At 39.6% G+C, this 27,003-nt stretch overlaps 1 protein-coding gene across 1 annotated transcript; it reads left to right on the top strand.

Moving 5' to 3' along the window:
* On the top strand, positions 1-26,247 carry LOC135476194 (interferon-induced GTP-binding protein Mx3-like). The gene is made up of 15 exons (XM_064756135.1): positions 1-109; positions 4,424-4,510; positions 5,401-5,475; positions 5,863-6,080; positions 7,136-7,288; positions 7,953-8,101; positions 16,268-16,406; positions 17,148-17,346; positions 17,916-17,991; positions 18,336-18,458; positions 19,578-19,719; positions 21,619-21,866; positions 22,660-22,777; positions 23,118-23,236; positions 24,232-26,247. The coding sequence occupies exons 2-15, from the start codon at positions 4,431-4,433 to the stop codon at positions 24,454-24,456; spliced, it is 2,064 nt and encodes a 687-aa protein (XP_064612205.1). The 5' UTR covers positions 1-109; positions 4,424-4,430; the 3' UTR covers positions 24,457-26,247.
* The last annotated feature ends 756 nt before the right edge of the window (positions 26,248-27,003 follow it).

Raw genomic sequence — 27,003 nt, 5'->3', positions numbered from 1 at the left:
GTAAAATTTCGGGTAAACCCGTCCAGATAGCTATAAATACGAGCAGGTACTTGTTCATTCACAACATTCTAACTCCGTTGTTGGAACACAGTGTATCAAGTCAACCACGGTAAGTGGACACATTTTTTTAATCAAATACAGGTAACAGCTTAACTCTTACTACCATCCACCTTTCAAGCTTTACAACATCGTGTCAGGTTTTGCTGTTCCTCCACCTGACGAGACATTTTCGCTCCACAAGCTGCAACCAGCAACCAGCAAATCTGGTTTAATTTAGCTAAATTGCCACTTTATTGTGTTCTATACAACGTACTATGTGCATACTTGAATATCTCAGTTTGGCCTCATTTCGTATGTGTTAGGTGAATGAGTGAGTGATTGGGGTTTAACGTCGTGCTGTATGTGTTAGGTAAACACTCCCCCATCACTTCACCGGAGAAATAACTGTTTTCCCTGATATGTTGATCGCTAACATCTGACACCGAAGATGCTTTCACGTGTCACAAGGGTTACCATAAATTAACATATTAAACGGCATAGGGCATTCCCCAGTACGTTATTGAAGGCCATTCAAACCGAAGCAGAGACAGGGGGACGTTCATTTTTGCAGATGGGAGTAATGCTGCTCGTTCAACACGGTGTTTATTTTTATTTATTTATTTTTATTTGATTGGTGTTTTAAGCCGTGATCAAGAATATTTCACTTATACGATGGCGGCCAGCATTGCGGTGAGAAGAAAGCGGGTAGAGCCTGAGGAAAGCCATTACCATCCGCAGGTTGGTATCAGACCTGCTCACGTACGGCCAGAGAGGAAGCCAGCACGAACTCACAAATACCGCATTGGTGAGAGACGCGCTGGATGGCGTTCTACCTCCCTCGGCGGTTTCTTTATAACGTTATAAGTACTCAGAAAAGCAGAGTAGGAATGGACGGTCAGTCCATCCCTTTTTCACATACGTGTTTTATAACACATGGCCGCCTAACGGAAGAGGGGAGGGAGATAGGGAAAATTAACGTATATGCCTTAATGTTAATTTAGTATGAATTTTTACAAGTTTCTATTGTAGGCAGTTATTGAAAGAAATGTTTTCAAGTTGCGTATTAGTTATCGTGATCGGAGGCCATCTTCTTTTTCAAAGGCGAGCGCGGAGCACGTACATAGATTGACCACTTAGCTTTGTTTGTTAATATTAATTGATTTGCTGCGTCGGAATAGAAGCTAACAAATCAGTTAGTGAGTTCACTGACACAACCACAAGTATTTTAATTCATTTTAATCCGTGTACATAGTGAGCCATTTCATTGTCATTCTCGCCGAATCAAAAGTTTCATTTCTGCTAACTAGGTATAATCTTAATAGTCTAATGGGAGAGTGTGTAACACTGCAACCCGATATCTGGCTTTCCTTCCCCCATTTCCTTCTTCTGAGAAATATCTAAAATAGCATGGGTGTTTGACTTCCGGCGCACGGGAGTGGAATTATGATCACCGGTTGTCATAGAGCGGTTGACGTCATCGGCAATTTACCAGGAAAATGAAAGTGAAAGTGACGATCGTTCAGTTCTTCACAATATAGTGAGAGCACTTTTTAAATAACATATAACACCCAACGTATTTACATCAATATATACGCATATATATATATATATATATATATATATATATATATATATATATATATATATATATATATATATATATATATATATATATATATATATATATCCCAAGCCTTTGTGGGTGTTAAATCTAAACGCTGTGACAATGTGTTGACGCACACGTGATACACTATATATCCCTGTCACACAGCAATGGGTTGTTGGTTGTTATGTTGTAACATATAACTTGTGCATGCATGTACATGCATGCCATGACAATAACTACTGTGGATAATATATATATTTACGCGCTCGTAACTTTCATAGGGTTTAGACCCCCCCCCCCCCCCGCCACACACACACACATACACAGGCACACACATAACGTTTAACTATATTGGGGTAGTGTTGATTATAAGCGATCGAAGTGTAGCGGCCTGTGCAGTCTACCGTTCCTTGAAGATCACTTGTCTTCCACCAAAGCATATATCTGTACGTCATATGTGAGAAAGTTTGTCAGTAACTTGTCGAAGTTACTGAGTTTTATACTCCACTCACGAAACTGACCACTATCGTATATTGACGATATCTTGAGTACGGTGTTAAACAACAATCAGGCAATAAATAAATATTGTAGAGGAACCCCCTCATTTGGGGGGGGGGGGGTGTCCGTACATTTCAGTTCAGCTGTAGAAATGTAGGCTGACTGAATGACTGCAGAGGAGACAAATTCTACACGGTGCGTCTCTCATCCGCTATATGTACTGATCCTAAAAGGTGATTTGGTAACGTGACTTGATCATGTACATTCACGTTTTAGCGCTCTGCATATTTCTGACTTACTGTGTATATTTAGTCTGTATTATATGCTGTGACCCTTGCTCTGGAGTTCCTTTCATATAGGATATCAAATAACCGCCAGCACTCAGGTAGCCTGGATGAAATGGCGTCTTTTATTAAAAACGCGAGACACATGAGCTATAGCTAAACAGCACACTTCAGTTTAGATACACGTACCAGCGTTATGGTCATTGAATCAGTCTGTTAGCCCAGATTTCGTCCTGTTAGTCTAAAGATCCTCTCTAGAGACTAATTTGTTCTGTGGGGGTGAGTAAATAGAATTAAGCCATCCTAACGCACGTGACTGTACAGAATAGCTTGATTGTAAACAGTAGCTTGATTGTACAGAATAGCTTGATTGTAAACAGTAGCTTGATTGTACAGAACAGCTTGATTGTAAACAGTAGCTTGATTGTACAGAACAGCTTGACTGTAAACAGTAGCTTGATTGTACAGAACAGCTTGATTGTAAACAGTAGCTTGATTGTAAACAGTAGCTTGATTGTACAGAATAGCTTGATTGTAAACATAAACTTCATTCACTACTGTACCTAAAATCGAACTAGAAGCCAAGCAGCGGTTCCACAGGTCATTGGTTCAAACCCCCAACAGGGTTTTTTCTTACAGTTGTCTCCTCGAGCAGGTTGTGTCGTGAAGCGTCGTTGACTATGACGTAAGGTACAATGCACTGGCTCTCTATAGAAGGCCCAATGAGGATTTCCCTTTTGTCTAGTGACAGCAACCGTTCCCATACTCCTTGCAGCGCATGCACCGCTCTCTACGTTCACTTTACGTTATAGTCCAGTACCCGGACCCTGTTTACCTCCCCTGCTTTAACCACGTAGGGCCCAGCACACGTTACCTCCATTGGTCAACTTGCTGCTGTTTCATTGGCTTATCTTGTCACTTTTCGTTTGAACTGACGAACCAAAACAGTAGTAGCTACTGTATAACCACAAGTTTCTTTTTATTTCTCTTATGTCCATTGTCTTAACAATTTGAACACATGTAAATATCGCTTCACTTTCTCTGCAGATAATGAGTGGAAAAAATCGGACACAGCACCCAAAAACTGGGCATAATTATTTCATCTAACTAAGTAATGATAAGTAACTAAGGAATTGTTATATACCGGTATAATGTAGTATATTACAGTTCCAGCTTGTGAAGTGTGGTATGTCACAGTTCTAGTTTTTAGTGTGGTTTATTGCACTTCCGGCTGGTTTCAACCTATAACCTATTGTAAATTTTACTGTTCAAGCTTGTATATTACTGTATTATACAGTTGAAACTTGTATAATACTGTATTTTACAGTTCAAGCTTGTATAGTACTGTATTATACTGTACAGTTCCAGCATATACAGTATGGTATATTACAGTTCCCTCTTGTACAGTAAGGTACATTGCAGTTCCAGTTTGTACTCTCTTAAAACTTAAATGTTACATTTAACACTGTAAACCTCACGAGGAGTGATTACACCTACAAGAGTTCATCTGATCATATAGTCTTGTAACGTGGTGATGTTTCAACACTCTTCAGAGATGTTCATATTCCAACTCCATTAAAATTGTTCAAACTTTTTAAAGCTCTGTTTCAAGTGATGATTCAAGGTGTTGATTAAGCAACTTTTAATGCAGTTGGAGTGAGACCATTTTCAAGAAGTCAGATAAGTCTTATAAATGCAGTAAACACAGTAAATACGATTGTCTTGAAGCCGATGAAATGGTACGGGGCAGGGGAGATAACCGATTGGCTTACCCTGTTAATTCTATGAATGAGTATAAATACAGATGATAATGTGAAATTTAGTGACTTATAATAGAAAATGCACAGCTGGCATTTTTTCAACATTTTTTCAACAGCTGTTATATATACTTAGGTACGCATAATAATACGTCAGTGAATAAAAATTTAATATGAGTGGGACCTACTTACCTAAGGTTAACAAAACTTTGATGAATGAAACGTGATTTTAATTACAGGTGAAATATGGCGACCAGTGGCCTTAAGTTTCATTCGGCTAATGAGGACTCGGCGACACCTGAAGAATCAGCCAATTCGCAATCCAGGTACATACACTGCTGCCTGGACACCTCTGTGTTGCTGGAGTCTGACCAGCAAGAGTTGCCTCCCTTGCTTCATGTTCTGTCATTCAGCTTGTTCATCCGCCCTTGATCAGTCGGCTCTGATTCTACGCATAAACTATACCATTTAGGCACATAATTAGACTTATAGCATTTAGCAATATAATTAGACTTATACCATTTAGGCACATAATTAGACTTATACCATTTAGGCACATAATTAGATTTATTTTACTTCATTTGGCCAACGCGCTAGCCCAGGGAAATGACCCAGGTTACTCTCACCAATGCGGTCGCTGTGAGTTCAAGTCCAGCTCATGCGGGCTTCTTCTCCGGTCGCACGTGGGAGGGTTTGTCAGCAACCTGCGGATGCTCGTGGGTTTCCCCCGGGAAACAAAATACCAATCAAAAAAAATACATCATTTGGCCAAACATCATTTCATTCCACTTCTGCTTTGAAACAGAGCTTAGGATCAATGAGTTTGTGAAAAAACATTTTATGCTTTGTGAAAGTATATAAGAATTACTTCTCGTTTTTGCTCGCGTGTTAATATATTATCTCATATACAGAGATCATATGTCTTTTACATCTTTGTAATAAATGAATCTATCGAAATTTGGATTGATTTATTGATTGTCGAATGCCCGTATTTACAATTTACTCCAGTTTACTCCAGACATTCCAGTTTCCATCACCCACATTATAAGGGTGACCTCAAAAATTCTTGAGGTCACTGTTAAACAACTATGAATCAATATGATCGTCAAATGTCGATTCTTCATATCACTTTAGCTTTCGATTGATTGAGGTATGATGAGACGAGTCGCGGAAGTAAAAAAAAAAATGTAACATTTGTAAATTTCTGACTTAACAGATTATTAGGCGGTTCATCCATGTTCCATTCCAGCGACCAAACAACGCCAAAGGGCTATATGTCATCATCCTCCAGGTATGTCATGTGTTACGCACTACATGGGGCAAAATGCCAGACAAACTGTAAGGCATAGTGCTAGGTTAAATATGTCAGGCAAAGTGACCGTAATATTGTCAGTTGTGATGCTTTTTAAGGTAACGTAGTGATAACATGATTTTTTTACTTTTTCAGTCTAGTGATTTACAATCAGACGAAACATATATTAAAAAGGATTTACAATAAGAGGGGCTGTTGGACTGATTATGCATGGAATTTATCTGACAAAATGCCACATAAAATCTTTGATCGAGTCTTGCATAAGAACTGTGGAGACCAAAATGAAACAAAAGTGCCATAAACTAAATGCATGTCTGGGCTGTAAGTATGACAATACCTCGGTTTATCTTTTACCTCCATTTTCAGCTGGGATGGGATCGGACAAGGTTACGTAATCACATCTCTGAAAACCTCCTTTGACCAACACGCGCGCCCTCTACTTGACACCATTGACTTAATTCGCTCCCTTGGTTTAGAAGGACGGGATTTCCAGCTTCCAAAGATCGTCGTTATAGGGGATCAGAGTGTGGGAAAATCCTCCTGTTTGGAGGCTCTGTCCGGCATCCAATTACCCAGGGGAGATGGTAAGAGTTGACACATTTAAATGTTTTGTGACGGTGCAACATGTTTGATACAACACCCTAACTTACAAGAGCAATCATATTTTTTTCAGCATGCTAAGTATGTGAAATCTTCCAAACCTTATACATACGTACAACATATATAACATAGTGGATAACAAAGCATTGTCCAGCAAACTGAATAAGAAACCTTTTGGAATTTTTACATAACTGCAGTAGGCATCCCCTAGTGAACAACAAAGCATTGTCCAGCAAACTGAATAAGAAACTTTCTGGGATTTTTACATAACTACAGTAGGCATTCCCTAGTGAACAACAAAGCATTGTCCAGCAAACTGAATAAGAAACCCTCTGGGATTTTTACATAACTGCAGTAGGCATTCCCTAGTGAACAACAAAGCATTGTCCAGCAAACTGAATAAGAAACTTTCTGGGATTTTTACATAACTGCAGTAGGCATCCCCTAGTGAACAACACAGCATTGTCCAGCAAACTGAATAAGAAACTTTCTGGAATTTTTACATAACTGCAGTAGGCATCCCCTAGTGAACAACAAAGCATTGTCCATCAAACTGAATAAGAAACCTTTTGGAATGTTTACATAACTACAGTATGCATCCCCTAGTGAACAACAAAGCATTGTCCAGCAAACTGAATAAGAAACCTTCTGGAAATTTTACACAACTACAGTATGCATCTCCTAGTGAACAACACAGCATTGTCCAGCATACTGAACCGGAATGCCCAGTCATTTCACGTGAAGGAAACTGGAGTGCCCAGTCATACCACGTGAAGGAAACCGGAATGCCCAGTCATACCACGTGAAGGAAACCGGACTGCCCAGTTATTCCACGTGAAGGAAACCGGAATGCCCAGTTATTCTTCCACGTGAAGGAAACCGGAATGCCCATACCGGAAAACACTAGACAATACAAACCTCCTTACAAAATGTCACAGGTACTCCAGAAAATCCTGCATACCAGTCATCGATACCGATGCCCATCATAATTTAAAGACACAGCTGAAATTTCCAATATGTATGTATATATTTGTTGTAGGAATCGTCACTCGGACTCCGCTTGAGAAGCGCATGCGCACGGCAAGAAATGGCACCGGCTGGCGATGTCGTATCCAGTACAAGGACCACAAAGGCCAGCACGTGAACACGGAAATAAGTAACCCGTCTGACGTTGGAGAAGCTGTTAAAGAAGGTAAATTTAACAGCTGTGTTTCTTTCTAGTGTATTTACTGAATAATGGATAGGATGACATAAGAACTTTCTTATAACTTAGTGTCTGCTTTAGTGTGTTGTCTCACTTATCACTGGATGAGTGCGTTAGCATGCTACCTCACTTAAAACTGGGTGAGTGCGCTAACATGTTATTTCACTTACAACTGGATAAGTGCATTGACATGTTATCTCACTTAAGACTGGGAGAGTGCACTAACATGTTATCTCACTTACTACGGGATGAGTGGGCTAAGACGTCATCACACTTACCACTGGATGAGTACGTTAACGTGTTATCTCAATTACAAATGGATGAGTGCAGAATGGACTGACATGTTAGTTCATTTACAACTGGACGAATGCGCAAAAATGCTAAGCTCACATACAACTGGTTGTGTAACTTAATATGTTATCTCGTTTACAACTAGAGATGTGCGCTAAGATGCAATCTCCCTTGCTACTGGTTATGTGCGTTAAAACGCTATCTATCAGAAATGGACGCGTGCGTTGAGATGTTATCTTTCTTAAAACTAGAATTGAAGCCGTCCACTACCCCAAGTAGTTTTCTAGTTTTTTTTTAGAGTCAGTGACAATGTAGTTTAACCAATCTTCAAATTGTGCTAATGAGATAGCTTACTTTTCAGCACAATCCAGAATTACGGGAGACGCTTCCGGTATAAGCGACAGCCTGATCACCCTGGAAGTTGAATCGCCAGAAGTGCCAGATCTGACCTTAATTGACTTGCCCGGGATCGCCCGTTACTCAGAGGCTAACGCTCAAATAGAGCAGCAGGTGAGTTGCCTCCCCTAGATGATCAAGACCCCAACATTACTACTACCGTTCACACGTAGTACATGTTTTTAACAACTGAGTGTGGACCAAAATAAACTCACTATTATGTGCTTTCATGATCCAAACACTCAATATTTTTGCCCTTTAATGTGAAGGTACTATGTTTTATTTGCCTTGCATTCAGCAAAAACAGTTACGAAAATTACGAATAGTTATAGAAACTAAAGCTCCGTTGAGAACAACAGCCAAGGGGGTGAAATACAAAATACGTGCAAAAAAGTGAAAGATTTTAACAGATTCAAGTAGGTAAAGCAAAAAGGATTATTTTAACAGTAGACTACCGGTAGTAAGAATTCGGAGATATAGTAATCTATGACAGAGCTCGGTTGTAAGGGGGGCTTCCGTGGCTCAGTCTGTTAGCGCGCTAGCGCAGCGTAATGACCCAGGAGTCTCTCATCAAAGCGGTCGCTGTGAGCTCAAGTCCAGTTCAAGTCTGGCTTCCTCTCCGGCTGTACGTGGGAAGGTCTGCCAGCAACCTGCGGATGGTCGTGGGTTTCCCCCGGGCTGTGCCCGGTTTCCACCCATCATAATGATAGCCGCCGTCGTATAAGTGAAATATTCTTGAGAACGGCGTAGAACACCAATCAAATAAATAAATAAATAAATCGGTTGTAAGGTTGCCGATTACAAGTTGGAGTTATCGCAACATTTTAGTTCACCTGTACTTTGTAACTATGTCAAGGTGTCAGGGTCAACGCCGACACCCAATAACACGGCAAGCAATGTTAAGGCAAACGTCAGGGGCTGTATTTTAAAAATTTAAGTACTGTGTGTATTGAGCTCTGGTTTTGGATACATGTACATCGCAATTACAAAATTCACTATTTTCTCCAGCTGTTCGGCGTTAGAACCAGAGTTCAGGTAAATGTTTCATATGTGTATAGCGAAACATTTACATTCATAATCACATTCACATGAATGAATGAATAATTAACATGAAGGTGATGTTTCACGGTTGCTGTCCTACGTGTGTGTTAATCACTGAAAATTATAAAATTCATGTCCACCACGTTCTATTTGTATTGGAATTCCTGGTAAGGTAAATTTTCATTACTTTATGTATGGAGCTGAATTTTTGCCTCCATGTGTCTCCCACAGGCGAGCTCTTTGGTAGCCTTGCTACTAACTGTAACTTGAATGGTACATGTTTCCTCTAAATATCACTGGCATGCTTTTCATTCAAGTGTGCTCGGGTGATTTCTTGCATCGCCAGAAGAGGTCTATGTACATCTTTGTCCAACTACATAACCATGTAGTATTAACCAATACGTCCAGCTCATGCTGGCTCCCTCGCCAGTCGTACGTGGAAAGAATTGCCAGCGACCTGAGGCCGTGGTTCCCCGATTTTCCGATTTTCTCCCACCATAATGCAGGGTGTCCTCGAATAAGTGAATCTTATTACTGATCATGCTTGATTCCTATTTGTTTTTTCGTATATTTGTCATTCTGTGTACCAGTTTATCATTTGGCGTCCTTACAGTCGTTTTAATATTCTCCGGATTCCTAGTAGGGTTTTCAGGAGAGAGTGCCGTATATGTACTTGTTCTATCCGCTTGGCATTGAAGTGCATACTATACATGTTTGACATTGTCCAACGCATGCCGTCTATTGGGTTTGGAATAACGTTAAACGTTAACTGCTTGGGAGTAAGGCCTCTAAATTTAAGATAACCTATGACAAAATGTTATGACGCCTCTCCTCCATAGCCTTTTCCCCTCTTAAAGAGAAGCCCCCCCCACACGCTCAAAAATGGGGAAGCTACTTTTGTCGCTGGTTATCATACAAGACGATGTTTGTTTTTCTTTGCGATTAATTTTCGGAGGAAATCCAGTGTTATTTATACTCTGTCATCCTGCCATCGTGACTATTCTGGTGTTCGCCAGGCTGGTTGAGTTTATATTTAAACCCGGAAATGTGTTCCACTCAAGGAGAGATAAACAACGTTTTGTTTTCAAATCTGATCTTCACATGGAACAGCATTGACAAAAAATCATATCTGCATTAAATCATAAGGACCTAAAAGAGTGTATGTCCCAGTATTTCATTAATCAACATGAAATGAACAATTCTATTGTGACTAATTGTTTTCACAGTCTATGGTTGACCTACATGTATTTGTAAATATGGAGATGTTCAGTCACTAAACATATCTTGTATATGTTTTTTTCTTATTTAGGTGAAGGTGATAATCTCAGCCAAATTGAATTCATTAATTGTCTCAGTCATTAGTTAACATGGTAACAAATAACAATCGTAAGAAACAGTGACATTACCTTCATCTAACCTGGTCCTCAATAGGTTCTCCAGAGTGAAGTCCCTGTGCAGCCATGGGAAAGGACAAATTCTGAGTGTAGGTGCAATTTTTGTCGCGTGCGAGAGCGCGAGAATCTCGCAGTTTCTCGTCAAAAACAGTACCAGGCAGAGTCACGGTATTGTGGCCTAGACAAAAGCTATGACCCGTCGGTGAGTTGGGAATTTGTGGCAAAGGCCATCTCACTTCCTCGTGGCCTTGGGACATCCATCCAATGCGACACAACATTATGAACAATGGTTAGTCATGCTGTCAAACGATATAGCCGTCCGTTTTGCTACCTAAAATATGTCATGCCATAAAAATGCAATGTGCCACTGTAGTTCTTCTTTTAAATTAATCTGTAACGTGAGTGAAGCGAAAATTTGAGAAAAATAATCGCACATGAAGTTTCACGCCGAAACCGATCGAAATGACACCTAGGGTCACTTGCAATGAAAGCGCATGTCTCAACGTCATACTCTGTGGAAGTATTGCAGCCATAGTACGTCTGGAAGAGGCTGAGGGCCGAGTGGGATAAAAATGATGCATTTTATGGAGTGCTTCTTCTGAATAAAAACATTAACACATCTAAGTAGGTGTATGCCATAACATTAAATACTCAAACAGAGAGTTATCCCAGAGCCGCGACGACAGTGTGATGATTGGTAAATGGTGACACATATAAATGGTGAAATCTGGCCTCGTGTCAATTTACATCCAGATACTATATTGCACAATATTGCAATGCAGAGATAACAAGGCTACTGATCATAGCCCACGCGTAGTTGTCCGTCATTCATGTATCTTGGAATAGCTAGTCAATGTGCTGCTTAAACATGGCCTAACTTCACAATAGTTTCATATGGATGAAAGGAATAGTAAATAAAATGTGAAAATAAACCAAGAAGACCTCAGTTTCATATCTCTGGCATTAAACGTTGCAGATATGGTCGTTAAAACCTACATTGGATTTCAACACAAAATAAATCTAAGAAAAACACAAGTGAAGATTGTTTTGTATATGTCATTCTTTCATTGCAATTGTTTACACTTGGTGTATTGCCAAATAGATCCGCTAACTAAATTTTTTAGTGATTATTGTTATTGAATTTATTGACTGTCCTTGAAAATTGTTAAAATTCATACACCCGACTGCCTTATTTTTGACAACTATACAATGTTCTGTACAAATAATATTACAGGGTTTTCCCAGCATGTCTAATTAATCATAAAACCTGCAATCTCCATACCGCTCATACTCCACTCTCTAAATTCACTTTTAACCAATGCCACCAGTAGCAAATACTGTACAGAAACCTTGAAAAACACCAAGGTCACAGGAGTGACGGTGATGGAACAAGAAGTTATGTCAGAAAAAAGACAACCACATTGTGTCAGCCTTTGTCGCTGTTTATACGTCATACACATCTATTCTGTGTACGCACCACATAATTTCAAAGGACACTTAAAACAACTTCATTGACGAATGCTGATTATAGGACCGCGGTAATGTGGTGACATTAAGTCTAAGTGCGTCGGAAAGCATTATAGTCTAGCGATTGCAGTGATGTAAAGTGAGCGTAGAGAACGGCACATGCATTGTAAAGGAGTATGTGCGTGTATTTGTAGTTGCAGTCGTAGCTGATTTCATATTGCGTCAGTATTTAACTGACATACATCGTGGACCAGTATTGGGACTGTGGAAAAGAATACAAAAAGACATTATTTAAGATGGACTTCACTCTGCTTTGGCTGTGGACATAGCAACTCTATCCCCCGAAAGGACATTGAAGTAGTTTCTCAGTGTCAAGCTTGGAATATGCTGACCGTGTATCGGACTGTGGACGTAGCAATTCTGTCCCCGATATGACCTTGAGTCACTTTCTCAGTGTCAAGCTTGGAATAAGCTGACCGTGCATCTGACAGTCGGCGTAGCACTTCTGTCCCCTGGTATGGCCTTGAGTCACTTTCTCAGTGTCAAGCTTGGAATATGCTGACCGTGTATCGGACTGTGGACGTAGCAATTCTGTCCCCGATATGACCTTGAGCCCCTTTCTCAGTGTCAAGCTTGGAATAAGCTGACTGTGAATCTGACAGTCGGCGTAGCACTTCTGTCCCCCGGTATGGCCTTGAGTCACTTTCTATGTGTCAAGCTTGGAATATGCTGACCGTGTATCGGACTGTGGACGTAGCAATTCTGTCCCCGATATGACCTTGAGTCACTTTCTCAGCGTCAAGCTTGGAATATGCTGACCGTGTATCTGACTGTCGAAGTAGCAATTCAATCTCCCGATATGACCTTCAGTCACTTTCTCAGTGTCAAGCTTGAAATAAACTGACCATGTATCTGACTGTAGACGTAGCAATTCTCTCCCCGATATGACCTTGAGTCACTTTTTTAGTGTCAAGCTTGGAATATACTGACCGTGTATGTGACAGTGGACGTACCAATTCAATCCCTTGATATGACCTTGAGTCACTTTCTCAGCGTCAAGCTTGGAATATGCTGAGCGTGTATCCGGCTGTGGAAGTAGCAATTCTGTCCCCCGATGCGACCTTGAGTCACTTTCTCAATGTCAGGCTGACCGTGTATCGGCCTGTGGACACAGCAATTCTGTTCCCCGATACGACCTTGAGTCACTTTCTCAGTGTCAAGCTTGGAATATGCTGACTGTGTATCTGGTTGTGAACGTAGCGATTTTGTCCTCCGAGACAGCCTTGAGTCACTTTCTCAGTGTCAAGTTTGGAATATGCTGAACGTGTATCTGACTGTCGACATAGCAGTTCTGTCCTCCGATATGGCCTGGAGTCACTTTCTCAATGTCAAGTTTGGAACATGCTGACGGTGTATTTTGCTGTGAACGTAGCATTTCGACCTTCATTTACTCGGTGTTAAGCTTGGAATATGCTGCCGGTATATCTGGCTGTGAACATAGCAATTCTTTGCTGAATCCTATTAGCTTAATACTAGTATCTTCTTCACATGAAGCCTTAACATTATTTCCACTCACCAAGACCAGACTTGGAGTTAAGCTCTGTTTGCTCTAAGTGATTCTGTTAGTTACTGCATTCCGGATTTGTTAAACTGTATTTTGTTTTGTCCCCAAACCAATTAAACAAAAATCGAAATGCGGAAACTTTCGAGAAATCGATCATTAATTAGCTGGTTGTTTTACGTCACAGTGGTCTTATTTTTCTAGTTTCAATTTGGTTAAATCGAAGTGTTGCGCCGCTGTTAAGAGCTGTCTTGGGGTGTGATATGTTATCAGGTTGCGACGGAAGGAGATGGCCTTTTCCGATGCATGTCTATGCATGTCTGGATACAGATGCTCTCCCCAGATCTGCTACCCTCAATTGGAACCCTTTGGTGAAATTAACTGAGCATGAGTTATATTTCCGATCTGCTACTACCTACAACTTACCCAACTGCAGTTTTACTCATCGCAAAACTCAACAGTCGTTAGCTGTACACTTCACAGCGTTATTTCAGACGCATGCTGCTGCTTGTCATTCCTGGAACCATAATCCAGAGCTAATTTTACGGTCTACATGTCAAACCATACGCAGGCCACATCTTTCATCGCTTCCATTGCACATTTGACCATCCAGACACAGTACTAAAAGTTTGTTTTTGTTGTTTACTGGATGTTCTTGATGTTAAAATAAGCCAACACATGAGTCAACATTACAAGTTTCAACACTTTCCGAAGTCGGTTTTTTAAAGATATAATCGTATACATTTTCTTTTTTTCAACACATTGAGCATTGCGCATCGGTATGGCTGGAATGACCGGGTCTCACTACCAAAATGCAGGTTTATGATTACTGATTAAACGTTCTTGGTTTCCGTTGATTTCCGTTACTCCCAGTGAGGCCGCCAATTCAAATTCTTTTGGCTAAAGAATTTCCCTGTTAAGGATAAGGCCTGAGTGAGTGCTAGGGGTTTAACGTCGTGCTTAAGGATAAGGAGTGAATGAGTGCTTGAGGTTTAACGTCGTGCTTAAGGATAAGGAATTAATGAGTGCTAGGGGTTTAACTTCGTGCTTAAGGATAAGGAGTGAGCGAGTGCTTGGGGTTTAACGTCATGCTTAAGGATAAGGGGTGAGTGAGTGCTTAGGGTTTAACGTCGTGCTTAAGGATAAGGGGTGAGTGAGTGCTTGGGGTTTAACGTCGTGCTTAAGGATAAGGAAATTATGAGTGCTTGGGGTTTAACGTCGTGCTTGAGGATAAGGAGTGAGTGAGTGCTTGGGGTTTAACGTCATACTTAGGATAAGGAGTGAGTGAGTGCTTGGGGTTTAACGTCATACTTAAGGATAAGGAGTGAGTGAGGGCTTGAGGTTTAACGTCATGCTTAAGGATAAGGAGTGAGTGAGTGCTTGGGGTTTAACGTCGTGTGTAAGGATAAGAAGTGAGTGAGTGCTTGAGGTTTAACGTCGTGTGTAAGGATAATAAGTGAGTGAGTGCTTGGGGTTTAAAGTCGTGCTTAAGATAAGGAAAAAACATACAAAACTACAAGAAGAACTATTTACTCCCTGCTTTTGATATTTTTTGAAAGCATACACATGTATATATAGAAGTGGACAATTCTATACTTTCAGGTTTTTGCAAATTTCATGCTTCAGTTCCAGATGGCGCCATATTAAATCATGTGTCAATTTAGCTTCTTTGTTTGTCGAATGTCAGGTTCACTGTAAAGCCAAAGAATAGTTGGCCTGGTGTTGGCTTACACTTCCTCAAAATTCTGCATGATGTCGCCGTCGCGTAATTGAAATATTCTTTGGTATGGCGTAAAATACCAATGAAATAAAAAAATAACTCTCTATACAGTGACTAGGATGTGCTTCCAGAAGTATGCTTGACTGAGGCAGGGTGATAAATCTCGGGAATCTCCTTATACAGGGCGACTCCATCTTTACATAAGAGAAACAGCGTCGAAAGCGACACCATGTCTTATTCAATGCTTATACACAATTTGCAGTGTGTATTATCAATAGATTGATTAGACTGACGTTATGGTGTGCTGAGCGGTATTCTAGCGTATTGGAATCGTGTTCCATTGTATCATAATGATGTTCTATAGTGTATTAGAATGATGTTTTAGTGTATTGGAAAAATGTTCTAAAGTATTAGAATGATACTCAAAATGTGTCTACGTGGCGTGTGTAATTTTTCTCGCATATCAAGATGATAATACAAAATTATGTTCCTCAAGCGCCTCCTTTTTAAAGCCTACCTTCATACCACAACTGGTGTTGTTTTTGATTGGTGTTTTACGCCGTACTCAAGAATATTTTACTTATACGACTCCGGCCAGCATTATTATTGACGGAAATCGGACAGAGCTCTGGGGAAACCCACGACCATCCGCAGGGTGTTTTCAGTTGTATATAACAATAACAGTACTATGTTTTCTGTATTTTTCTGTATTTGTAGACCGTCTAGATCTTACTGTCCGCAGGCCTCCGAAACACGGAGTGATCTAAGCCAATATTCGGCAATCCTGTCGGTGCTATACCATAAAATTGTAAATCTCAAAAGTATCAAACATGATACTGTTATTTTAAATAATGACATGCATCAATCCGATATGACATCCACGAACTTCTCTCTATGTAAATAACGATTTCGCAAAAATAAAACAAAGGGTCTGTAGGCCTGAATTTTTACGTCGTGCTTAAAAAAGTTTCAGTCATATGATGACGAGGAGTCATTTGGTGTGTACATTTACTGTGTCTTATTGCACCCATGGAATATAAAAGTATTTTCTTTTAGATATAACAACTGATGATTTAACAACTGCTGGTTTATTACAGATTATTCAGCTAATAAAAAAGTTCATCAAGTCGGATAACACCATCATACTGGCCGTATTTCCTGCGGGAACTGACGTCGACACGGTGGCCGCCTTCCGGTTGGCTAGAGACGTCGATCCCGAGCTGAAGAGAACGATGGGTAATCATGGAGACATCTTGCCTCATTCTGATTACGTTTATACAAGTTTGTCGGGTGCCGTGCCTGTTTCCGAATGAATGAATGTATGAATGAGGTGTAACAGAATTATTTCAAACCATATCGTGATGAGAGCATGTTAAAGCCAGGAAACATTTTCAACATGAGAATGACAACATTCAGAAAAAGAAAGAAAACTGAAATAGATGCTTTTTATGCCAGGTGAAATGAATGAATGAGTGAAATAACGAATGATTATGGCTTAAATCCATGCCGAACAATTAGTGAAGAGATTAGAAATGCAATCACACCTTACAGTGAAACAGGTTGATTTTAAAAATAAAATGTTATCAGTAAAATTTTGAATCCGTTCGAATCAAATCGTTGTCATAGTGTAATCAATTAGTTAACTGAGTTGCACTTTCTTCCTTTTCTTTCAACCAAATTAGCAAGAAAACTGTACATTGCAATTCTATTAAAATGTAACACAATATTCAAAAATTATATTAAAAAATAACACAATAATAAGTGTTTCGATGAAGAAATAAGCTGCTTCAAGGAATAATTTGCTAATTATCTCAGTACTATTTATAAAATGTTTACCTAATTAAATGTTGTACATTCATAATTTTGGCTCGTTAGAAAATACCATAAAATATCACATGCATCGTGGAATAGTGTACGATAAAATCTGAATTAATGCAAAAATATTACCCCCTGTGCAGCTTTTAATGATATTTACAGGAGTGGTAACGAAAATGGATTTGGTGGGGCCGGGCTCAGAAAAGTTTGTCGTGGACACACTAAATAACAAGAAAGTAAAGCTGAACCTCGGGATGTTTGCCGTAAGGTGTCGAAACCAGGATGAGGTCGAGAGAGGAATTCCCCTCCAGGAAGCTTGTCGGAAAGAAGAGGATTTTTTCCACAATCATCCTCATTTTGGGTTAGATTAAATATTACAGTCGATTCTCCGTAACCATCCTCATTTTGGTTTAGGGCGAATGTTAAATAAGATTTTCTGCAGTTATTCTTATTTTGAATAAGCCCGCATATTATAGATTTTCCGCAAACATCCGAGGCAGTCCTCATTTTGGGTAAGCTCAGGCATTTGAGACTATTTTCTGCAATCACCTACGTTTTGAGTAAGCTCATATGTTAAATAAGATTTTCCACAATTATCCTTATTCTGGACAAGCTCAGATATCATACAGACGATTTTCGAAATCATCCTCACTTTGGGTAAGATAAGATTTTAGAGACGATTTCCTGAAGTCATCCTGAATGTGGGTGACACTGGAGAACATTTTTCACAATCATCATGATGGTTTTGGGTAAGCTCAAGTATTAAACTAGGATATAGGTACAGACGACAAACATTCTCATTATGCGGGAGAAGAGATTCTAGAGACGATATTCCGCATTTTTATTTTGGACACATGCCCCAAACCTCAGAAAGCTTTTATTTTCTCAGTGCTTTAGAATTATTTTAAATCGTATATGTTTTTTTGGTAGAAATCTTAATCCATCTATTTTCGGGATAAGACGACTCTCCGAAAAAATGGTAAAGGAGTTGACTTTTCGGATTAAGGTAAGTCAATAAGTTTGAAATTTCTTGGCATGTTATCAATACTTTACACCATTTCATGTTGCCTGCAAAAATCTTGTGGTATCTTGTGTTTTGAGTTATTTCTATGTCGCTATGTAAATTCACGTTTGGAGGAACCATGTAATTATGGCACCGGTTGCTATGTTTACTAGGAGCAAGTGTATAATTTGAGAAAACAGTGAAATTAATTGCAGAAAGCAGCGTAATTACAGCTGGAACACAGTCAAATCATTCATATCATAGCCAGTGAAAGCTAAGAAGCCGACCAGAATGTTCAGCGAGACTTTCGTTGGTGTGTTTACCGGAATCATAACTTCATATTTCAGCAATGTTTACCTGAAATGAATCGGGTTGTGAGTGACAAACTTAGTGAAATCAAGAAAGACATCGCGGAACTTGGCAAGGGACCATCAACTGACGATGAGGAGAGGAGGAGAGAATTTCTGTCCGTAAGTCCAAAAACTATTTTAAAAAGTAAGAAAAAAAAAAAAAAACAAGTGAAATTTAAAACCAATACAAGTCACCGTCAACAGAAAAAAACAAGAGTATATGAAAGAATAAAAGACATTTTATTGAATCATTTTCAGCAAGGCGTTTTTATTTTATGGTGCAGTTTTAGCATCGATAGGACTAAACACATTGACTTTCTCGTTTTACATTCACCTATATATACTGACATGGGGCGTACGTTTTCGTCCTAATATGTAGACCTACTGGTGCATATGAAGTATCTGTTTCTGTATATTCAATCCATGCATATAAATGATAAACGATAGGGTTACGGTATAAAACACCAATCAAATAAATAAATAAACAGTTTTTTTAAACTTGGGGGCTAAATCGTCGCATCTTCCAGGCAAAGTTTGTAATAACATGTTTCGGTAGGATGACGTAAATTGTGCATCGTATTCCCTTCTTTTCAATGAAAACATGTTTTGTCAATGTTTGTCATAGTATACTTTATTACATTCATGTGCAGTTCGGTTTTTTTATGTTTTAGCAAAGATAAATATACTTTCTGTGTACAATTTAACGCTATGTCGGGGGGGCGGGGGGCATGCATGTCATTTAAGAGTATATATTTTCCTGCCCCTTAAAACTGTTCTTTTATTCATTTGATCGGTGCTTTACGCCGTACTCGTGAATATTTCATTTATACGATTGTGGTCAGCACTATATGCTGGGAAGAAACCGGGCAAGGTGTGTGGGAAATCCATGACCATCCAGAGTTTGCTGAAGATCTTCCCACTTACAGCTGAAAACTAAGCTTAAACCGTTTAAAAAATGTGACTGTAATATATAATTGGAAGATAAAGGTTTCTCCGTGGCCTAGCGCGCTAGCACAATACAATGAGAGGAGCCGCCCTTCAATGGGGTCTTACGTGGTAAGGCCTAACAGCAACCTGCTGGTGGCCGTCGGTTTATCACACACCCCTCCCCAACAAATAATGCCGACTGCCATCGTAAATGAAATGTTTATAATTACGGCGTAAAACACTAATCGAACAAATCAAATCACGTTTGAAGTGTCTTTCCATTTGAATAAGATCCGCCTGATTGCCTTACAGCTGTTGACAGAATACACGGATAACGTTGAGAAGGTTTCTAGTGGCTTGTACAGACATCAGGAAAACAAGGTGAAGCTCTTCTCTATGTGGAGGGAAGAAACTCACACGTTTGCCCGCAAGATCCGTGAGGTGACTGAACTAGGTGGGTAACGAAAGATTGTACAAAATTTGGGGTATCGATAGTTTTTGTTACATTTAGGCTAGCGAGAGTTTGTGCAACATTTGGGGTACCAAGAGTTTGTCCAGCATTTGGGGTACTAAGAGTTTGTATTACATTTGGTGTAATGAGAGTTTGAACAATATTTGTTGTGTAACGCGAGTTTTTGCAACATTTGGGGTGCCGAGAGTTTGTACTACATTTGGGATAACGAGAGTTTATGCTGAATTTGGGGTACCGAGAGTTTGTACTGCATTTAGGGTACCGAGAGCTTGTGTTACATTTGGGGCAACGAGAATTTGTACTACATTTGAAGTACCGGCAGTTTGTTCAACGTTTGGGGTACCGAGAGTTTGTACAACGTTTGGGGTACCGAGAGTTTGTACTACGCTTGGGGTAACGAGAGTTTGTTCTACATTTGGGGTAACGAGGGTTTGTACAACGTTTGTGGTACCGAGAGTTTATACCACATTTGGGGTAACGAGAGCTTGTACAACATTTGGGGTAACGAGAGTCTATGAAGACGATCATTGGGTGAATATCGCGCTCCTCGTTAGTTATACTTAAAATATGCCATGTTCCGCAGTCTTATTCAAATCCGTGACTTGACACAGCAGTCTGGTGAAGCAGAGTTGACCCCCTGTCAATCTCCAGGTCTGTCGTGACGTGACCGGAAAAATAATGACGTCGACGTTAAACCGTATACGAATGTGGACCGAACCCGTAATGACGCCGACGTTAAACCGTATACGAATGTGGACCGAACCCGTAAAGACGTCGACGTTAAACCGTATACGAATGTGGACCGAACCCGTAATGACGCCGACGTTAAACCGTATACGAATGTGGACCGAACCCGTAAAGACGTCGACGTTAAACCGTATACGAATGTGGACCGAACCCGAGTGATTAAGGAACTTACCTTTGAATATATAGGGCATTTCTGGTACTGGTTCAATCCAGGCCTTGGAGAAAGACTTTGAAAATTTATCCCTGCGTGATTGTTTGTGAGGTTTTGGTCGACAGCAGTAGGTTGCGTTGCATTCTGCGCAGTCTAACGATTCTTGAAGACTACTCGTCTTCCACCAATATGGGGTTCAGGTCCACGCCTCACTCCTGGGAAAGGCCCTCGGGCCCACAAAACTGATCGTTATCATATAAGAGAAAACCTGAGTATGACGTAAAACAATGAAATGTAAATAAAGAACCAGAACGAGCAGCCAAATGGACGATTTGAAATTTAATGCTAGAAAAAAAACGTCCCTCGTCTCGCCATAATGGCGATTAACAAATAAATCCGAGAGTGATATATTTTCTGATTTCAGGGAAAAAGGCCAACTGAAACAGACAATTTTGTACCCGTTGATTTCAAAGGATATAGAACATCCGAATCAGAGAATCATGTATTAGTTGATTCGAGAAGTAAAGAACAATTGAATCAGACATTCGTGTATTCGTTGATTCTAGGGATAAATGACTGAATCAGACAATCATTCGTTGATATCAAGCCTTAGGGTAAAGGGCAACTGAATTAGAGAACTATGTGTTCGTTGATTCTATGGGTAAATAATACCTCAATCAGACAGCCTTGTCTTGATTTCAGATGTAATTGACTGAATCAGATAATCATGCATTCGTTGATTCTAGTTGTAAAGAGCAACTGAATCCGAAAATCACATTATCCTTGATTCTAAGGGTTAATGACTGAATTATAAAATTAAGTATTCCTTGATTGCCAGGGATAAAGAACTGAATTAGACAACCATGTATTTGTTGGTTTTGAGAGTAAAGGACAATTGAATCAGGCATGCATGTTGATGTAAAATGTTGATTTTAGGGATAAAAGACATCTGAATAACACAACCGTTAATTCGTTGATTTCAGGGGTGAAAGAAAGCTTGGAACGTGATGAAGGAATTTTGCAGACTTTAAAAATGCAGAGAGGGTGCGAGCTGCCTGGTTTTGTAAACAGCTTCCCGGTGTGTGAGAGCATTATTTCCTATCTACTGGTGGCGTGGAACAAGCCCGCCATGGAGTACGTGGCGGAGGTCCGTAATCATGTGGAAACAGTCCTCCGCGACATGGCCACCCTCACATTTGACAAATATCCGAATCTGGCTACACGCGTTAAGGTAGGCCTAATACAGAACACATCAACATGAAGAGTAAAAGCAGAGCAGCGATTACAGTGAGATAGCTGGCAAATGAGTAGCAAGTAACCGGTGGAATCCGGCTACAGTATGAAGAGTAAAACCAGAGCAGAGATGACAGTGAGATAGCTGGCAAATGAGTAGCACGTAACCGGTGAAATCCGGCTACAGTATGAAGAGTAAAACCAGAGCAGCGATGACAGTGAGATAGCTGGCAAATGAGTAGCACGTAACTGGTGAAATCCGGCTACAGTATGAAGAGTAAAACCAGAGCAGTGATTACAGTGAGATAGCTGACAATTGAGTAGCACGTAACCGGTGAAATCCGGCTACAGTATGAAGAGTAAAACCAGAGCAGGGATGACAGTGAAATAGCTGACAAATGGGTAGCACGTAACCGGTGAAATCCGGCTACAGTATGAAGAGTAAAACCAGAGCATCGATGACAGTGAGATAGCTGGCAAATAGTACCACGTAACCGGTGAAATCCGGCTACAGTATGAAGAGTAAAACCAGAGCAGCGATTACAGTGAGATAGCTGACAAATGGTACACGTAACCGGTGAAATCCGGCCTCTTTGTTAAATTACCACAGTTAAGGTTTTTTTTGCCAGCTGATATATTTATTCTAATGGATAAGTTCCTTGCTTATTCAAACATTAAAAGCTTCTGTTGAAAATTTACACCCGAAACTTAATCTTTGCGTCAGTGTAACTACGAACTTGTTTTCAAGTCTGCCAGGTTTACTATGGTGTGTCTTTGTTTTTATTTTGCAGGAGATCGTGGACGAGCGCCTCCAGATCGCCATTCAGAGCACAGAAAGTGATATTAGGAAAATATTTGATCAGGAGGCCAGTGTATGGACGCAAGACGGCACCTATGTTGAACAGCTAGGTAAGTTTATCTGCGATGATGATCTAACGTTCTCTAAGCTGCTATTTTATAAACATAAATACCAAAAGTTGTAAATTGACAACAGTCTGAATGTCACAAGTTACGGGTTACCATTTGCCAATTATCATAGTGTCTCACAATTTTAGTATTTCCTTGGTGATCAGTTGGCCAGATGGGACACGTACTGGTGGTTCCGATGTTTGTATAATGTGATTTAGTTGGACATGTGGAAGCATTATAAACTGCTCTGGTTTTACTCTCAGTGCTGTACGTCTTTAAATATATTATAACAGATACACTGGCATTGGAAACAAATAATGTGACCTTTTCTGTCCTACAGATGCGGTGAAGAAAAATGGCGAGAAAATGAAGCCCAGCGCGGCTGAGGGAGACGACAAGTTGGTGGGCTGGAACCGCTACGCTGAAGACGTCATGGACGGCGTGACGGCTTACATGCAGGTTCGCCCAGCTTTTTCATTTAAGTGTATCATTGGTTACATTTTCAAATATGATTATGGCCGTGGCAAAATGCTGTATTTTAAAGGAAGCTATTTTTGTTAGGCGAGGGAAGAAGGCTAAAACGGGAATTAAAACCACCAGATTTCTTTAACCACCTTTTAAAGGTATGCTGATGTCAGACATCTGCAAATTTGTTTTTGACCATATCACAAAAAACACCTATAATGAGCTCAAAATAATCTTATCGAAGCAGAGAGTACATTTCAAGAAATTTGCATAATGGGTAAGGTATAGAGAATATATAAGGCGTAGAATAATTAAGAGTATGACAACAAATGTACATTGAAATTCCATAGTTGACCTGTTCTTGTGGGTTTACCGGAAAGTTTATAAACCAAGGTTGCGAGCTCGAAACCAGCCCCTGCTAAATAAGATGATGTTTGATATCAGGAATTACATGTGATATCCGCCGATTGTGGGAACTAAGCTGTTTCCGCTTTCGCAGTATGTTCATCGATGACGTCATTGCCGAATATTTTCGCCCATTGGCGGAAAATATATATAAAATAGTCGAGTTGTTAAGAAGTATAAAACATACCTCAAAAATGTTTATTTTTCAATTTTTGGGGTATGTCATCCTTCATTTTCCTTAAAACCATACTCTTCCTTTTATATTTGTTTTTCATGTATCCTTCAGGTAATCCTCCGAATAATAAACCATTTGTCAAGTAAATATTTATTTATTTATATGGTGTTTTAAGCCGCACACAAGAATATTTTACTTATACGACGGCTTCCAGTATTATGGTCAAATAAATAGATCAAATGTGGACTCCTCCTGAATATCTTGATACCTAATTTTGAAATTATGCTAGGCAAGATGTGAATTTTTGTTTCTATCTATGATATTATCTTTTATAAAATCATTGGTATTGCTGCTGTCGCAGATAAAAGATGCTCTTCACAGCCACCGTATTGCTCTCTTATGTTATTAGGTTGCCTCACGGCGTATCATGGACACAATACCACAGTCAGTTCATTACCACACCCTTAAGGTGCTTTCCGCTAAGATCAAGGAGTACGTGCTGTGCATTGCGTCCAACCCGTCGATCATCAACGACCTGTTCAAGGAGAGAGAGGAGATTGCGAATCGGCGTGATGAGCTGCTAGACCTTCAGCAGAGGTGGCGGAGGGCGGAGAGGCAACTCGCCGCCTTGTAACGCCCCTGTGGTATCTATGAGAGAATTGAACTGGGTTTAACATTCTCATTATCTGTTCTTTACTGGAACAGAAGTCGTGTATGGCAACGTCCATGTGTACTGTATGGACATGTCTGCCCACATAGAATTTCAATCGCTAATGTTATCATCGTCTTTATTAACTAAGGGAGACCACTGAAGTCGTATTTCGTCTTAACCATGAGAATGATTACATTTGAACGTGCATCCTAGAACTGGCTTTATTCACTTCTTGAACTTTTTCTGTGTTTGTTTTTTTTTTCCAGCCCCAAACTGTCGCGAATGCTTGTACATGGGATTGTTGGTTATTTTTGGATGGTTATGCACATCTGTTCCGCTTCATAACAGCATAATAACCAACCACTTGAATGAATGATTATGGCTTAGCGTCACAGTGGCAAGATTTAGGCCCTATCATGGCGAGCAACTACTTCAAGTGAGTTGTCCGCTTGCATGGAATGTAATTTAAGATGTACGAAGACAAATTATAAAGAGCAAAAAGTTATGGTTTATTTTTATTCACATATTATTTTGCCAGGTAATGTTATATTCTTCCATTGTTTGGTCACAGATGAATGTTTGTAATCCACTTTAACTTATAATCGACGGCTGATGGAAGGCAGCGCATAGTCAAATCATCAGTTTATCGGGGCAGATTACAACTTTTTCTCTACCAAAGACTATAGTGGAAATCAGGGAAATCATTTTCGCTTAAAAATCAAAAGAGCTTTCATCAAATACCTGTAGTCAGTTTTGTAATTTTTAAATAACACTTCATGTGCAGTGTGATGTAGCAAAAATTGGTGTTTACCGCTTTGCTCGAGAATATTTCACTCTGTCCAGTACACAAATCTCGGATTGAAACAAGATGTTAGTTAAAACCGATTTCAATTTTTTGTATGGACTAAAAACATTGATCTGTTAATTTTAACGGAATGCCTGTTGTCCCAATGATGGTGAATGTATTCTGTTATTACAACATAATACTGTGTCATATTCAACATAATATGCTGTTATCGTGATGTTGAATCGTGATGTTGAATTATCAGGGTACATGTGTTATATTTAACAGAACAGTCTGCTGTAATTACAGAATATACCCTAACATCACTCAGACAACAAACCTTTGTTAAAATTTACAGATGAATTTTTATAGTGTGTAGGGTTTATGTTCATAGGATTTTAAAGTCGTTTGCATCGTTAGTAGTGAAGCCCATTGCTGACACAATGTCATTTTCGTCGTAAGTACTGACGTCCATTACTGACACATTGTCGTTTGCGTCGTTAGTGGTGAAGTCCATTACTGACACATTGTCGTTTGCTTCGTTAGTGGTGAAGTCCATTACTGACACAGTGTCGTTTGCGTTGTTAGTAAAGAACTCCATTACTGACACAATGTCGTATGTGTGTGTTGGGGGAGGGGCGTGTGATATTATTAAGATATGAGATAAGATACATATGTCATATATACTTTTGCATTGTAAATTGTAATAGGTTCTTTATGTTTTTTACTTTTTAAACATTTCCAAAAACTTTAAATAAAAAAAAAATCACGGATAAATTTAAGTGAAATCATCAGAACCGACATATGATTCTAAACGTAATTTATCTTTACAGCCTTTATATTTTCATTTCATGTTAACGGCTATCTCAAAAGAAACTGAACTTAGTGCAGTTCTTGTAATTGCTTAACTACTGATCTGAGTAGAATGTTATGATTTTGTAACGCAAATATTTGTCAGGTTAAAATAAAGTTACCATTGTTAAGCGCTGTATGCACACGTGTAGTAATATAATTCTGTATTTATTTACTGGTGGATATTAGTAACTGTGCCCTGTGTATGCTCTGTTGAAAATTCAACAATACAATTCAGGTTGAATAAATAATGTACTCAAATAAATATATATATATATATATATATTATATGTAACAAAGAAACACTTAGTGGGATAATGTCGAGACTCTGCCAATATCACCATACTGTCCGAGTTCGCGGACTGTGCATGATATGTCGAGTTTCCATAGGAATGCGGAAAGGTCCCTCCGGATTGCGAAAAAACACCAGTGGTAGAAATACAGGCTGTGGTGGCTCAGTGAATAAAGTGTCTGTCGTAAATCCTAGATCTGGGGTTCAGTTCCAAGTCGACTTATTTCTGACTTTGATATCTGTAGTCTTACCGCTCTGCATAAGATGAAGTCTGTTTTCGAAAAATTGACAGACGGAAAGATGAGGAATATAGGTGTCGACAAACTTTAGGCAGATTTCCTGGGATTTTTTTCTTAAACGTCACGCACTACTGTATCAGGTACTTAAATGGATCGCGCTGTCACATTGGTTTGGAGCTGAACACAATTTTGCCAAACCTGACTTCAAAGCAAATTCGGACTAGAACAGCTAGTATTTGCCCAAGTGTCTGGTTGAAGCATCGTGTCAGGTATAAGGTTTGGCTTGTTTTGAAAGCGGTAGTCAAAGTCTTGCATAGGCAAACCTACAGGAAACTGAGCACAGTCCAGAAGGAACAACCCCA

Source organism: Liolophura sinensis, chromosome 10 (genome assembly GCF_032854445.1).
Source record: "Liolophura sinensis isolate JHLJ2023 chromosome 10, CUHK_Ljap_v2, whole genome shotgun sequence".
In the NCBI taxonomy this organism is placed as follows: Eukaryota; Metazoa; Mollusca; class Polyplacophora; order Chitonida; family Chitonidae; genus Liolophura; species Liolophura sinensis.
This window is presented reverse-complemented; position numbering and strand designations above follow the sequence as displayed.

Excerpts from the sequence above, each read along its gene's own strand:
- LOC135476194 (XM_064756135.1), top strand. The coding sequence starts at position 4,431 with ATGGCGACCAGTGGCCTTAAGTTTCATTCGGCTAATGAGGACTCGGCG. Across the intron at positions 5,476-5,862 it reads TATATGTCATCATCCTCCAG|CTGGGATGGGATCGGACAAG; the intron begins GTATGTCATGTG and ends CTCCATTTTCAG. Across the intron at positions 7,289-7,952 it reads TGGAGAAGCTGTTAAAGAAG|CACAATCCAGAATTACGGGA; the intron begins GTAAATTTAACA and ends CTTACTTTTCAG.